The 14,111-nt window shown below is 49.7% G+C and overlaps 1 protein-coding gene across 4 annotated transcripts in view; it reads left to right on the top strand.

The window, feature by feature from the left end:
- Ccdc33 (coiled-coil domain containing 33) overlaps positions 1 to 14,111 on the top strand; it is a 100,347-nt gene that overhangs the window by 59,999 nt on the left and 26,237 nt on the right. For all 4 annotated transcript variants that reach the window (XM_028774544.1, XM_028774542.1, XM_028774541.1 and 1 more), the window contains exon 11: positions 9,865 to 10,020. In XM_028774544.1, the coding sequence (XP_028630377.1) occupies positions 9,865 to 10,020 (156 nt within the window). The remainder of the gene's footprint in view (positions 1 to 9,864; positions 10,021 to 14,111) is intronic.

The following is a 14,111-nucleotide window of genomic DNA, read 5'->3' as shown; positions in this document are numbered from 1 at the left end:
CAGGCAACAGGCAGGTGGGTAGGACATGTCCCCTGTTGCCCAAAGGCTGGGCACAAAGGTCTCCGGTGATGAATTATTCACTGGAACTGTGCTAAGTGCAGAATTAATCCCTTTCCTTCCAGCTGGCGGCCTCACTAAATTATCCCTCCAAGTCATGCGGGAAAACGCTGCCGAATTCATTTAGCTGCTGAGTGTTTTGATCTGGGCCTTGTGATTTTGCTCCCCTTTTCCATAGCCCCCTTCCCCTGGAGGTGGGGCAGGAAAAAAAAACCTTTTAGTAATGGATTTCTAAGAAGAAAGGAAGAGAAAAGAGACCAAGATAAGGTGTGTACCCGGAAAAAAAATTACTAGCAGAAATACAGAGCTAAGAATTTGTACACAGAGGTTCTACACACATGTCTACACGGTCATGCAGCCACACATGAGTGTTTACACAGGGACAGCCGTATATGCACAGATATGCATGTGCACACATCTCTTCCGTTTTGCAGGTACTTAATGCACACGTCCATCCAAACATGTGAACTGACAGACGTTTTCACACCTGTGTTGGCACACACGTGAGCTCTCTGTAGCTCAGCTGTTCCTTGGCAACTCCGTCTGAGAGGTGACCAACAAGTGACTCACTTTGATTCTACAATGTTGAAGAACAATTTAGGGACGTGATTGCTAACACTGCTCCAAACGGACTAATAATCATCGGGTCCTTGCAATGGTGACAGCCACCTCTTCTTCCTGTCTGGTTATACAGATCTAAGGAGTATCCCTTACATGCCAGACACTGGCCAGGTCAAACACCTCACCACACATCCTTGTGGATTGAAGTGAGGGCATGCCCTGTGGCTATCAAGCCCACACACTTCAAGGCACATTGATTCAATTAATTTTGTCCATGACCCTCAGCTAGTGTAGACACAGGCTCTTGCTATCTTTCCACTAAGGGTTAAAAGAAGGGTGTTGAGAACGGATGAAGGAGTCAGGTGATGCTTCAGGTAAATCTAAAATCTCCCCATATCCTCACATTAAAGGCGTCATTATCCTCACACACCCTCAAACATGCATCGGTTGTGCCGGGTTTAAGGGACACTACATTAAACAAGGCCAAGAAAAAAAAGTTCTTCCCTTCATAGAGAAAGGGGAAGGGGAGATAAAATGAGCACAAAGGCTTATGAGCAGATACCAGTTCATGATGCTCACATAGCCTCATGATCCTTGAGATGATAAGATCCAGACTCCCTAGAAAGGCCGGGTGGCATCCCTGAGGAAGCAATCCCGGACTGGAGTTGGAGCTTAGCTGCTGTGGGAGGTCTGGATCCCTCTACCGTGATGTCCCCTTTAGCTTTGTGGGCTATCTTGTGCTCCTCCATGCCCAGCCTATGGGCCACCCATGGCAGAGTTATTCATTTCTCCCAGGACAGCCTACAAGCTCCAGGAGTCACCACCAGGAACAAAGTACCAGAGTCATGTGCACACTCCAGCTGCCCTAGAGGAGCTTGAGGTAACAGGTGTCTTGGGACACCTAGCCCACACAACTGACGAGTCCATCTTTGGGTAACTCCTTGCACATAGCCAGGAGGGGCATAGAGAGGAAGTAAGTTCTTCTTCTGCACCGGCTGTTCCAGTTCCTTAGATACCTGGCTGTACCCGCCGTTTCTGTATCATCCAGTCTTAGAGCTCAGGGACAAGAGTGTGGTAGAATACCCAAAAGACAGGAGAGGTCTCTCTCAACAAATCCTGGATAGGACTATCCTCAGCCTCACCCAAGGAGCTCACTCCCCTTAACCGCAGCCCCTCCCCATGACACAGCAGCTGACGCTGAGAGACAGAAACACTCGCCTCACGTTGAGATCCCCTGCCTCCCAGGTCTCCTCTTGCCCCATGCTCCTGGCTTTGCTCTCTGTAGCTGCAGCACACCCTGGCAAGCCTGCATGGATGGTGTCATCAGCCGGCAGGCGTGTTGACAGATTGATCAGCTAACACAGCCGCTCGCTCAGTGATTGGCAAGCGTTGTTATCTCTGGTTTGGGATACTGTGCTTCAGTGGGGGTTGGTTGTTAGTGGTGGCGGTGTGGGGGTGTGGTCACCCTGATGTATTACTTCCCTGAAGGCATTTGCTGCCTCTGGTGATCCGTCTAAAGCTGGAGCTGTGTGTGCAGGAGAGAGCCTGAGCAAATACAGGCAGATTCGTAAACCAGAACACACACGCCCCATTCTCTCCTCCACGAAACCAGTTAAAGGAGACTTTGGAAGGACCCGTAGTCATTAAGAATCCATGAGGAGCCCACGGCCACTCCACAGACACACAGGAATCAACCTTTGGTGTCTTGCTTCTCCCTTCTGATCTCAGTGTTTTCTTTTTGAAGAGGGGGTAGAGTTGTTCCCCACCCCCAAGAGGCTTTGCTTTTCCAAGCAAGGCAGCGTGCCTTCTTTTAATAATCCCCCCACATCTAGGGTGCCCTCCAGCTGCAGACATCCCAAGATGAGCAGCTCTCCCTCAGCTGACCCTCCTGTGCACATCCTAGGTGTTCACTGGGCTCACTCTCTTGCCTCTGCCATGAAACGTGCCCTGTAAGTGAAGCAGGCAGGAGCACACATGCACCTGGGTCACAGTGTCATTTCCCTCTAAGGGTTAGGATTCAAGATTTAGTGGCTGACTGGTGTTGAAAGATAACAAGCAGGCAGAGGTCGGGCTTCTCAGGTGTGTAGCCACCCATCCTCAGCCTGCAACATTAAAGAACACACGGGGGACTTGGGTCCCTTGTTGCCTAGAATCTGGCACAAGGAGGTGCTTTTGAAGTTCTGCTCTCCGAGGCAGGTGGAAGACACAGTCCAGTTGGCTCTCAAGTCCCCCTTCCTCTCCCTGGAAGTGCAGTAGAACAACCCTTGAGGCCACAAAAAGGACCACCTTGATGCCTTCATGTCCAGAGTGAAGTCAGGCAGGTGTCTGGAACAGGAAGGCAGAGGACAGTATAATCAGGCAGGCTTTGAAGGAATCCTTTGAAAGCCTTGTGTGCTTGCTTTAGATTTGTCCTTAGAGAAATCTTGAACCAAAACTACCTCCGTTTCCCCACCAAACATGTCTGCCTAGACACCCAGTATTCAGGGCCACACAGTTCTCACCTCTGTTAGTTAGTCCTTTGGAAAGTTCTGTTCCCACCCTCAGCGTCCACTTCTGAAAACCGTAGGAAGATGGGCCCAAAAAGGAGACCCTTCCCCTGCCAGCATTTCAAGCTGTCCTCCCTGAAGTTCCCTACACTCTCTGCTCTTAACTCTTCCAGGTCAGATAGCAAGAGACAGAAAAGTCTGTACCATTCCTCCTCCTCACTGCACCCTCCCCTCAGCAGTTCAGGTGCAGTCTGGAAGGTCTTTCAATCCAAGGCAGAAGCAAGGGACACGCGTGGGTGGTAAAAGAAAGCCTGTGTTTTCCCCAGGACCGCTCTGGCCCTTGGGTCACAGGTATAAGATGTGGAACAGAACCCATCACCCTGTCTTCCAGGGTACCCCCTGCTTTCCACCACTCTTGGGTTGCCTTCACTGGTGCTGCATGCTCCAGGGATAATATGGACGCCACAGTCTTTTGTTTCCCATGTCACTCTACCCATACAGCCTACCTCAGAAAGCAGGTACACACACACACACACACACACACGCACACACACTCATATAAACTCTTTAGCTTGCTTCATGACAGGAGTTCCCTCACTTCCAGGAAGCCCTATCTACCCTCTAGAGATCCTTGTAAACCTCCTCTTTCCTCTCTGTGTGTTTTCTCCCAGTGCCCTCTCTTCTCCTCCCTGGAGGGAGCTCAGCTCCCAGGTTCATGGCAGACCTCCTGGCATCTACTGCTCTCCTTCTGAAACAGTGCCTCCCTGTATGTAGCCCAGGCTGGCCTCAAACTTATGATCCAACTGCCTCCGCTTTCTATGGGCTGTGCTTCCAAGTGTGCATCTCCACAGCACTTTACTTGCTCTCCCCGGTCTGCACCAGCCCTCCCTGTTGATGGACTCTTCACAGACTTCGCTTGTGATTCCCAGCCTCCTGTTTATCTTCTCTTGACCTGTCTTCTCTTAAAATGTCTCCGAGTCAGTGAAATGCTATTGGCACTACTGGGTAGCACAAGACCATCGCTCCTTTTCTAAACACATGTTCCCCTTTCGTGCAGCTAGAGTCTGCTTGTTTGAATTCTTCCGAGGTGGTGAGAGCCACTGAGGTCTGGAACCCAGTCTGTGGCACCTGAGGAGGAAAGCCCACCCTCGAGTGGCTTTTCTGCTCTTTCAAACTTAGACATGCTAAAAATATGCGTGTGGTGTCTCATCTTTGTCTCAGCTCATTTTCTAAGCTTAAGGTCACTCCAGATGTTGATTTTATAACACACTGAGAGTTCTACCTGTCTGCCACCTCAGGATCCAGGTCGGCCATGACAAGATGCTCAGTCTGTGGTACATGCAGTGTTCATCTTCAGTCTTGGGTTTGGATCCTGAATCTTCTCTGAGCTTTCGTTTCCTCATCTGTAGTGGGAGTTGTAATCTTATAAACTTAGGATGGTAGCAGGTTCTGATGAAGGAGCTGGGGCCTATACTGGAACCCAGAGCAGTGTCGGGCAAACACCCAGGAAGGGAGCTCTCAGCATATTCGCCAGAGCTGCTGACAAGCATACTGAGTTCAGGGATGGGGGCAGGGCGTTGGGATAGGGGAATATCAGAACCCCAGTAATCTATCACTCAGCACCTGCCCCTCATGACAGCTGCTCCACCAGCTCTCCACTCAGGCAGACATCAAAAGGCCCTGTCAGGGGCTGAAGATAAACATCACCAGTACCGCATTTATGTTCACAGCAATTTCTGCCTTACGTGTGTGTGTGTGTGTGTGTGTGTGTGTGTGTGTGTGTGTATGTGTGTGTGTGTGTGTGTGTGTGTGTGTGTATTCCATAGCATGCGTGTGAACGTTGGAGAACCTTGCAGGAGTCATCTCTTCCTTGTCTCTCCATCCATTATGTGGATCAGACTTGAGTTGTCAGACTCGGTGGCAAGCACCCTTACCTACTGAGCTGGTCTGCTCTCGACCCTCACAGAAAATTTCCTCAGAATGAGAAGGGTGATTATCTGTCCCTCCAGAGGTCAAATTTGCTAAATTTCCCCATATATCCTGACTAGAGCTGGGGCTATGGAAAAAAACCAGAAAGATCTGTGTCTGGGTCTTAGACCAAGATCAAGGCTGCTTCCAGGCCCAGGTAACTCAGGAGGCCCGATGCTCATCTCTAATGTATCAGCAGCCTCAGGGCCATTGTTGCCTCGAGAATGTGAGCCTGCAATGCCCTTCAAGAAATAGTGTCCTAAGTCAGATGCCAGGAAGGCTAAGGAGCCCGAAGGCTTGGCGTCTCCTCTGGGCTTCTTTCCTTACAAGCTGAATGAATGCATAATTTGTTGTTTGAAGACATGAGAAGAAAGAAAAAATAGAAAGAGTAGAAGCTTCTAGAAAAAAAAGAAAACTTCTAAGAAAGTGAGAGCTGGCCTAGGGAGTCTCCCAAATCAAGATCGGACCACTCTAGTCTAGTCCCTCCTGTCAAGCCAGATGGATCCCTAGCCCAGCCAAGATCATGCATATGAGACTTCCTTAGCTACTCATTTGGGCCCTGACTGTACCTAGCAATGAAGCACTCCAACAATTCACCTGTGCTACTAAGCATCCAGCATGAGATGCTACTTTGAGAATACAGAGGCAGGGGTAGTGTCACCCAGAGGCGGGGTTTGAGTTATGCTTCAGATAGTGGCTCAGAAATTGGGAAAGTGGGGGTGTATCCAGGGCCAGCATGAACAATGACATGAGGTGTAAATGCCTAGAACCTGGGGGGCGTATGGATTCTGTAGTGAGCAGTGACCCTGGACTTGTATATGGGACCCAGACTCTGGAAGAGCCACTCAGACCTGCCACAGATGCTGTGGCTCTCAGGAGACCACAAATGAGGCTGGCCGTATGCACCAGAGGCAAGCCCTCTTGAAGAGGCCTGCTGTCTGAGCCTAGCCTACAGCTGAAGAGATAAGAACCTACAACTGCAGCCACAGGAAATGACAAAGCAATGGCTGATCAGGGAGCCACCGACACAGGGCTCATTATGGTACTCGCCAGCGGGCGAGCCACCCTTATCAGGGAGAAAATTGTATCAGGCCTCCTGAATTACTAGCGATTGGAAGCAGATTTCTCGGGACGCACTTTGTTAGATACCTAATGAGCGGGATACAGGAGAGCAGAGTCCTAAGCCTGGCCGGGCGGGGGACAAATGTCTTTGTTAAACAGAATTTGTCAGCTTCCGCTCCAGGCTCCCTGGGGAGGGTTCAGGGCCAGCTAATTGAATTAAGAGCCTGTGTTCCCCACCAAGAAAGCGCAAGGCGGGGCGAGAGGTGGGCTGGCCGGAAGGCGGGCGCTTTCAGCACCACGGACAGCAGCTGCAGCCGGGTTGCTTTGTAATTGCCAAAGCAAGCAGGAGCTGTTGCATTTTGCATGTCCGGGGATCTAGAGGATGGAGCAGGGAGGAGGGCAACAGAGGTGCCGGGAGTAGGGAGGAGAGACAGGTGACCTAAGATGTTGCCAGCTTGGAATGCCATTGGCCCAGCTTGTCTCAATAGACCCTACTCTGCTGCTAAGAGTGCCTGCTGGACATCTCCTCCCACCGTGTTTCTCACGTGGTGTGCAGCAGCTGGCTTCGGGTTGGGTGCTGAGTCTGAGCTGGTGCATGGCCGTGCATCTCTTTGAGCTTTTAAAGTCAGACCCCAATTACAGCCCTAATGAAGCAGGATCTGGTGCCACCACGGAGCTACAGACAGAGGGGCCACTTGTCAGCCCCACGTTGCCCCAGCAGGCCTGCCAAAGAGAAAAGCAAATAAACAATCTTGTGGGGTGAGCAGACAGAAAAGAACGGAGCGAGCAGAGCCAGACAAGACCTCAATAGGCAGTTCATCTACGCGGTTTTGCTCTCTCCTGCCCTCCAGCAGCCTCCGCCTCCTCCTCCTCCTCCATCTGCCTTCCCTCCTCCTCAGTATACTCCCCTGCCTAGCAGAGACTGGTGGGATGAATTCACTGTTCTGGTCTGAGAGTCCCATCTTTTTTTTTTTTTTTTTAAAGATTTATTTATTTATTTTATTTATGAGTACACTGTCGCTGGCTGTCTTCGGACACACCTGAAGAGGTCATCCAATCTCATTACGGATGGTTGTGAGCCACCATGTGGTTGCTGGGATTTGAACTCAGGACCTCTGGAAGAGCAGTCAGTGCTCTTAACCGCTGAGCCATCTCTCCAGCCCCGAGAGTCCCATCTTTAATTTATCTCTTTTATGGAATTAAAAGAATTTATACATAGTATCAGAATCTGTCTAAAAATATCTGTTGAGTGTGTAACTCTGACCCAGAAACGTGCGTTCCACATCACTGACTAGGCCTAGCTGCTCTGAGACCGTCCAGGAGGGACAGCAGGGAGACAGGCTGTGGGGGAGGTGACTCCCTCAACAACTGTCCTTGCTCTCTGTAATGACGAGGGCACCTCTGGAGACCTCTTTTGATTTCATTACTCCTACTTCCTCCTCTAACTGGATTAGATGGCAGTCTATGAAATCCAGGACATTGAGATTGGCTTTCTGCCTGGAAATGAGGAGAAATGTCATTACAGGTCCTGAATCAGCATCTTACCCAAGCTCGGCCCACCTGGTCACTAGGGAGGTGGTCTTTGCCCCGGGTAGTTATTTCTTATTTTTCTACACCCCCCACCCCCTGCACACACCTAAAATTTCATCCAATAAGCATTTCACAGCTACCCCTCTCTAGTTTTATGTTCAGCATTTTAAAGATTCATACACTCTTGTGTACTGCATGCAGGCCTAGTGTCCATAGAAGTTTGAAGAGGGCACCAGATCCCTGAACTAGAATTACAGATGGCTGTGGGGCTCCATGTAGGCACTGGGAATCGGGACTAGAACCCAGATCCTTCGGAAGAGCAGCCAGTGTTCCTAACTTCTGGATCAATTTCCCATCCCCAAGTGTTCAGAATCACTGAGTAGTAGACAGATGTGATACTTTTCCTTATCCAAACACTCACTCAGAAAACCCCAAACTGTGTGATCTGGATGCTGCACTGGGACTTCCAGGGCATAGAAGACTATGTCATTTGGGATATCTAACTGAATCCTGCCCCTCTTCAAACAGGAGCCGTGAGTTAAAAGCAGAGCTAGTGTTTACAGATTTAAAAATACACACCATGCAACCAATGACCTGCTGAAGTCAGCCTCGGGTCACCAAGGGTCCCTCTTCCAGTCCAAGAGCATTTTGTGGCCTAGAATGTCCCAGGTGATTCCTTTAGTGTGCGGGTGACATAATGTCTGACATCAGCACATAAGAGCCCTGTTACATTTCTGAACCCCTAATTGTATAACACATAAAGAAATCATTGTGAACACCTCAGTGTTTGAACCCAGAGTCTGTTTATCTAGTCCAGGTGTGTCGGTTTTCAGGTAGTGAGATACATCCACACCCTTCTCACTCCAGTGGTTTAGAGGCAGGCACTGGTGCACCCGGAGCCCTAGGCATGTCCCTCCTGTTTGTCATTGTGCCTGTGGCTCTGTTTGCTTCTAGTAAACATCGCCTACTGAATAAGTGTGTCTGCAATGAGGCTGAGTGAGGATTCCAACAGCTAATGCAGGATGAGACCAAGTCACCTCCGAGGCCTCTGCAACCCTGTGTGGCACGTCAAATGATGAGCAGATGGTAGAACTAACAATGATTTTCAAACAAGTTTTCCTTAATTAAAAGAATTATTACATTTTTTTATTTATCTTGCGTATATCTGTGCACATGTCCACATGTGCCACGGTGCATGTATAAAGGACAAAGGACACCTTGCAGGAGATGGCTTTCTCCTTCCAACACATGGGTCCCAGAGATCAAACTCATGTCTTCAGGCTTGGTAGCAAGCACCTTTACTTGCAGAGCCATTCCACCAGCCCCAAACAAATTTTAAAGTGATTACCCCCCAAAAGACCACTGATACATGTCCCTAAGTCCAAGGAGCATGAAGTTTTGTTAGAAAAAAAAAAAAGGAAACAAGCCTAGAACCACAGAACAACATGGCAAAAATATAGGTAGTAAAATATAGGGTTAGAAGAACCCCAAAAACCCTTGATCAAGAGAGAACAAAGGCCCAGGACTTCCCAAGAGAAGAAGGTTCACCAAAATGCACAGAGAGAGACTGTAGGGGTGATCAAAGTGAGTGATAGTAGAGGAGAGAAAGAAAAGGGGGGTCAGAAGAATGGGGTGTTCTAGAAGTCATCTCCAATGATGGTATACCCATTGAGCATCTGTAAGCATTTATTGAGCACCTACAGGGAACGAGACGCTAGGGATAATAATGTCCTTGTTTACGTGAAAGTTCAATCTTGTGAATAGTGGGAGAAGGCGGATAGAGTCAATAAGTAAACGCACTGTTTGAATTGTATTTCCATAGACTAAGTACTGTGAATGCTGTAAAATGGTACGCTATGAATAGTGGACTTACTTTAGAGTTGGGGGTAGCTTCTGTGTCAAAGGGTAGGGCTTCTCCTAAAAGATCGCCCATGGACCCAAATGATGATACGGGGACAGTTGTATGAGGATCTCAGGGTAGAGAAAGAAGCAGATGCAAAGGACCTGAAGCAGGGGAATCACTGGGTTTGCTGGAAGAACTGCAAGGTACTGCAGCTGGGACCCAGTGAGCAAGAGGTGAGTGGCAATGAGTGTACAGAGACAGGCATGCAGGGCCTCCTGAGCCACGCCAGGAGGCTTGAGGTGTACCGGGGGGCGCCATGGCAGGGCAGGTTCAAAGTCTCTCTCCATTTTTTTTTAGAAGCCAGAAAACCTCTTGACACCAAACAACAGCAAGGCTCTGCCCACCCTCAACCCCAAGATCCTAGACGAGAATCTGGGTGCCATCCGTGAGTCCTGGTCCATGGGCTCCTTAGACTTCTCTCAGGAAGCAGAGGAGCTTCAGCCCCGTGACGTGGTGAGTGCTTCTCCCTAGGACACAGAGGACGTGGGCTGTGATGGGGGTAACAGGGAAAGAGGCTCAAAAGCCACCGCTGGGACTGAACTCAGGACTGAACAGGCAAATGGATTGTCTCTTTGGCACACTCTACATGTGTGTCACCCCCAACGTAGTAGAAGGAAGGTGTGACCCCCTTTCACGTTTCTTCGCCTCTTGGGTAGACTCTCGTGGGATTTCTGAGAAATTTCCGTAATGCCTGCTCAGCCAATAACCAGTTCAGAGTATGTCCCTTACTTAGGCCATGGGAAAACCCCAAGAGACTCTGTAACCTGTAAGAGGAGCAGTTGAGACGCATATAAAAACAAACAACTCACTATTTTCAGGCACAGGGTCTGAGTCTTTGATGTTGGGACCTGGCCTCAGAATGCCTCACTTCTGAGTCTCAGCTTCTTGGTACAGACAGCAGGAGAGCATACTCCCCAAACGACAGCTCAGCTGAGGTCTGTAGTGGAGGCACCTCCACCCCAGTCAATGACCACGAGTGATTCCATGTATGGCTTTCTACAGCCCTCCACAGGAGAACCCATGAGCAAATCCCGCTCCAAAGATCCCAAGGAAAGGCCCTAGGCAAAGCCACCAATCCAATCCTCAGGTCTCCTCCTGTGAGGACTTGCCCTTCTCCACTGACAGTCTCCTCATCCACCCTTGACACTTGGCATCTTTCTGAAACAGTACATCAGATGATAGGAAAGGCTACTGTCTGCTGGGCGTGTCCAAGATGTCCCTACGTGGAGTACCCTCCCCAAGAACAGAGCCTTCCTGTCCAAGGAACAGTTCTCAGTGACAATTCTAGCACACACACACTCCACTTTTATCCAGTGGAGAAGCTGAGTTCAGGAGCCGCCTCCAGCCTAGCTATCAGTTGTACTGAAAATAAAGGTACAGATCTCGGCCTGAGAAATCGGGAATGGCGTGAGTAAGCCAATTCTTGTCAACTGCACAGCCTGGTCCCAGAGCAGTATAGGAAAAAAACGAAGGTTTGTTTTTAAAAGCCAGTGCAGAAAGAAAGAAGAAAAGAAAGGAAAAGAGGAAGGAAGGAAGGAAGGAAGGAAGGAAGGAAGGAAGGAAGGAAGGAGATAGTGAGGATGGCCTTCTCTGGTTACCACCAGAGAGGTATAGTGAGCCCTTACCATACCAACCAAGCCTCAAGTCCCACCCAACCCCAGAGGCAGAGCTCACCCCTGAGTCACACTACCTCTGAGAGCAGAGATTTAGACAATGCTAACTGTCTGGACAAGCCTCCCATGACCACCACCAACATCCTGGACATAGCATGAGCAAGGAGTCAGCAATGCCAACCCCCATAGGTGGGAGTGGTCGAGATCTCTGGTAAGGCCTGAGCAGAGGGTAGCTAGTCTGAGGGCCCGGCTCATATGCAATAATAAACATTCATAACTGAATGCTGTACATGTGTCTGTGGTGGGAGACATAAAAGGGGTGGAATGGATGGGCTGGAGGCTCGTTGGACCTATAAAATTGATGAAGGGTGATAGTGATGGGAAAGGGAGGGAAAGAGCCTTTCAGGATAGGGTAGATCTGATGGGTCACATTTGACTCCGTGACTTTAAATATAAGGAAGGATGGAATAACATGGATAGACAGTCAGTCTTGACTTTGAAAGAGAGGGACCAGATTGCAGCCTGGGAATTTAAGATCAGTCATTAGGAAAAACTTTGATCAAGAATAACCGCCATGAGGAACCTGCTTTCATTTTTACCAAAGATGGCTATGACCTGGTCCAGAAGTGATGTGATACCAACCCGATTTATCAACCTGTGCTGTAGAGTATCTAAGGAATGCTGGGCGGCTATGGAGGCCAGTGCTTAGCTAACCCACTCTCGATACCCTGTGAAAGGTAGTGGGCCTGGCCCTCTTTCCCTCATTCCAGTCTACGCCAGACCCATCCTAACCTTGAACCCTCCTTCCGACTCTTGGCTTCACCTATTATCTTCTCATGCCTGATTGAGCACTCTAACACAGTACGAGAACACTTGCTCCGCCCCTGCTCTCCCCGCAACCCCCCTTGCCATCACTCTGTCCTGATTGCTATCCTACACACCTACAGACTGAAGGCCAGAAAGATGAGGTCAGAACACAGCCATGCGCCTCCCCATAGCCGGTAGGGGCCCAGTTACAAGTTATAGAATGTGACTGGGTAGCAACAGTCTACAATTCCATGCCAATCACAGGCAGCTAGCTATGCAGCCATGGGTCACCGTTCCATGGCAACCAAAGAAAATTACATAGCAATGGATGAACTCATGCAACCAAGAAGCGGTGACAAGCAACGGAACACAGCCATCGAGCCCAGGTATGTGGCTGCATAGCAATAGAGCTTGGGGTAGGATGGTGTCACCCAGCTGTCACCCAGCACTCCAGGGCTCGGAGACATAACTGTGGGACAGAGCAAAGGGACAGATTCATAGCAGATTCTTAGACTCATGCCTAAGGACCCTGAGGCACCCGAGTGGCAGTGACACAGGCGTGAGGTATATGACTTGGGACATGTGTCAGGGAGTGTCAGCAGCAGAGCCTGTGGGTGAGGCAGGGTGTCTTGTGACACAGCTGTGCAGTGACCCAAGGATGAATGAGTGGCCCCCTCTGCTCTCTCCTGTGGCCTTGGCTGAGTCTCTCTGCATCACCTGACTTCTGTGGCGCCTCAGTCTCTGTCTATTGTCGCTATGTGTTCCCCAGAGCCTCAAATCCATTTTGTCTCTGGCTTTCTCCTGGGGAATAGTCTACTTGGGATAGCTGAAAATCGAACATTCTCTAGGAAGGGAACTCTTTGGGACAGAGAAGCAGGTAGAGAGGATGTGGTCTTTGGTCTTCTGTGCAATGTTCCCTTCCCCTCACAGCATTCAGACCCCAGCTGGAACTGCTACAAAGCCCAGTCATTTCTTACCATCCCTAGACTCCTAGCTCTGATGAAGTCATTTCAAGGCTAATTTTTTTTTAAGGCAGTAAAAAGCTCAGTACTGGGTGGGCTCACTGAGGTCAAGGGTAAGATCCCAGACAAAGCTAAGGGAAGTATTTGTGTCCCTTACGACCAGCCCAGAACATACATGTTTTTGGAAGTGTTGAGCTTCTGAGTGCTTCTGAAGGGGACAGCTCTCCCAAGACCTACTTTGCCAGCATTTTGTCCTTAGCCCACGAACACCTGAACTACTTCGGGCTAGCTAGTTCATGTCTCCTGGTGCCAATGCTACAGTAGATAAGCTGAGGGGTTCCACTCACAAACTCTCATGAGACATCCCCAACTAGTCAGATGCCTAAGATGACCCAGCCTAAGGAGTGCCCAGCCCTACATCCAGTAAAGCCATGGGGGCAAGAGAGGGGACTGAGGCCTGAGAACTGGAGATCCCCTCAGACACAAACAGCCACACACGGAGCAAGCCAGCATGAATATGTGAGGGACAGACAAGTAGGGGACATGATCCAGACAAAAGACCTCCCTGAAGGAGGGAAAAGAGGAAGGAGGAGAGGACCTAAGCAGGCTTCCTGAAGGAGGACCAGGCTTTAGATAAGGTAGTCAGTGTCTTTTCCACCCAGGGGTTTAGGCAAGGGTTGTTCCTTTCCATACACACACACACACACACACACACACACACACATTTATACATATCCATGCACACACACACTCTTGCCATTGTCTCTGCATATTCTCGTTTCTCTCTGATATTATCCCCCACTCCCCTCTCCCCCCTTTTTCTCTCACCTTGCTCCCTCCCTCTGCCCTGCTCACGGCAGCTCTGGGGCCAACCAGAGGGCCCACACACTAGAAGATGAATAATTGACAGGGTTGTTAAAAGATTCAGTGGAATTTTTCTGAGCTCCCCACACTGGAATAACTCATTTCGTTCATTCTCTCTTTGAAAGCCTTTCTTCACCGTCCTCCCAGTCCCAAGTCCCCGCCCCACCCCCATCTCCAAGCTTTCCGTTTCTTTTCCTGAGTCTGTGAGTCCTACAAGTTCCTGACCTTGAACCCCCCCAGGACTCTTTAAGTCACTAGCTGTCCTTGTCCTGTTTAAACGGCACTTAGGGGTGGCAGG

This window comes from Grammomys surdaster, unplaced genomic scaffold, assembly GCF_004785775.1.
Source record: "Grammomys surdaster isolate TR1022 unplaced genomic scaffold, NIH_TR_1.0 241, whole genome shotgun sequence".
In the NCBI taxonomy this organism is placed as follows: domain Eukaryota; kingdom Metazoa; phylum Chordata; class Mammalia; order Rodentia; family Muridae; genus Grammomys; species Grammomys surdaster.
The sequence above is the reverse complement of the archived record's forward strand: the minus strand, read 5'-3'. Positions and strand labels throughout refer to the sequence as shown.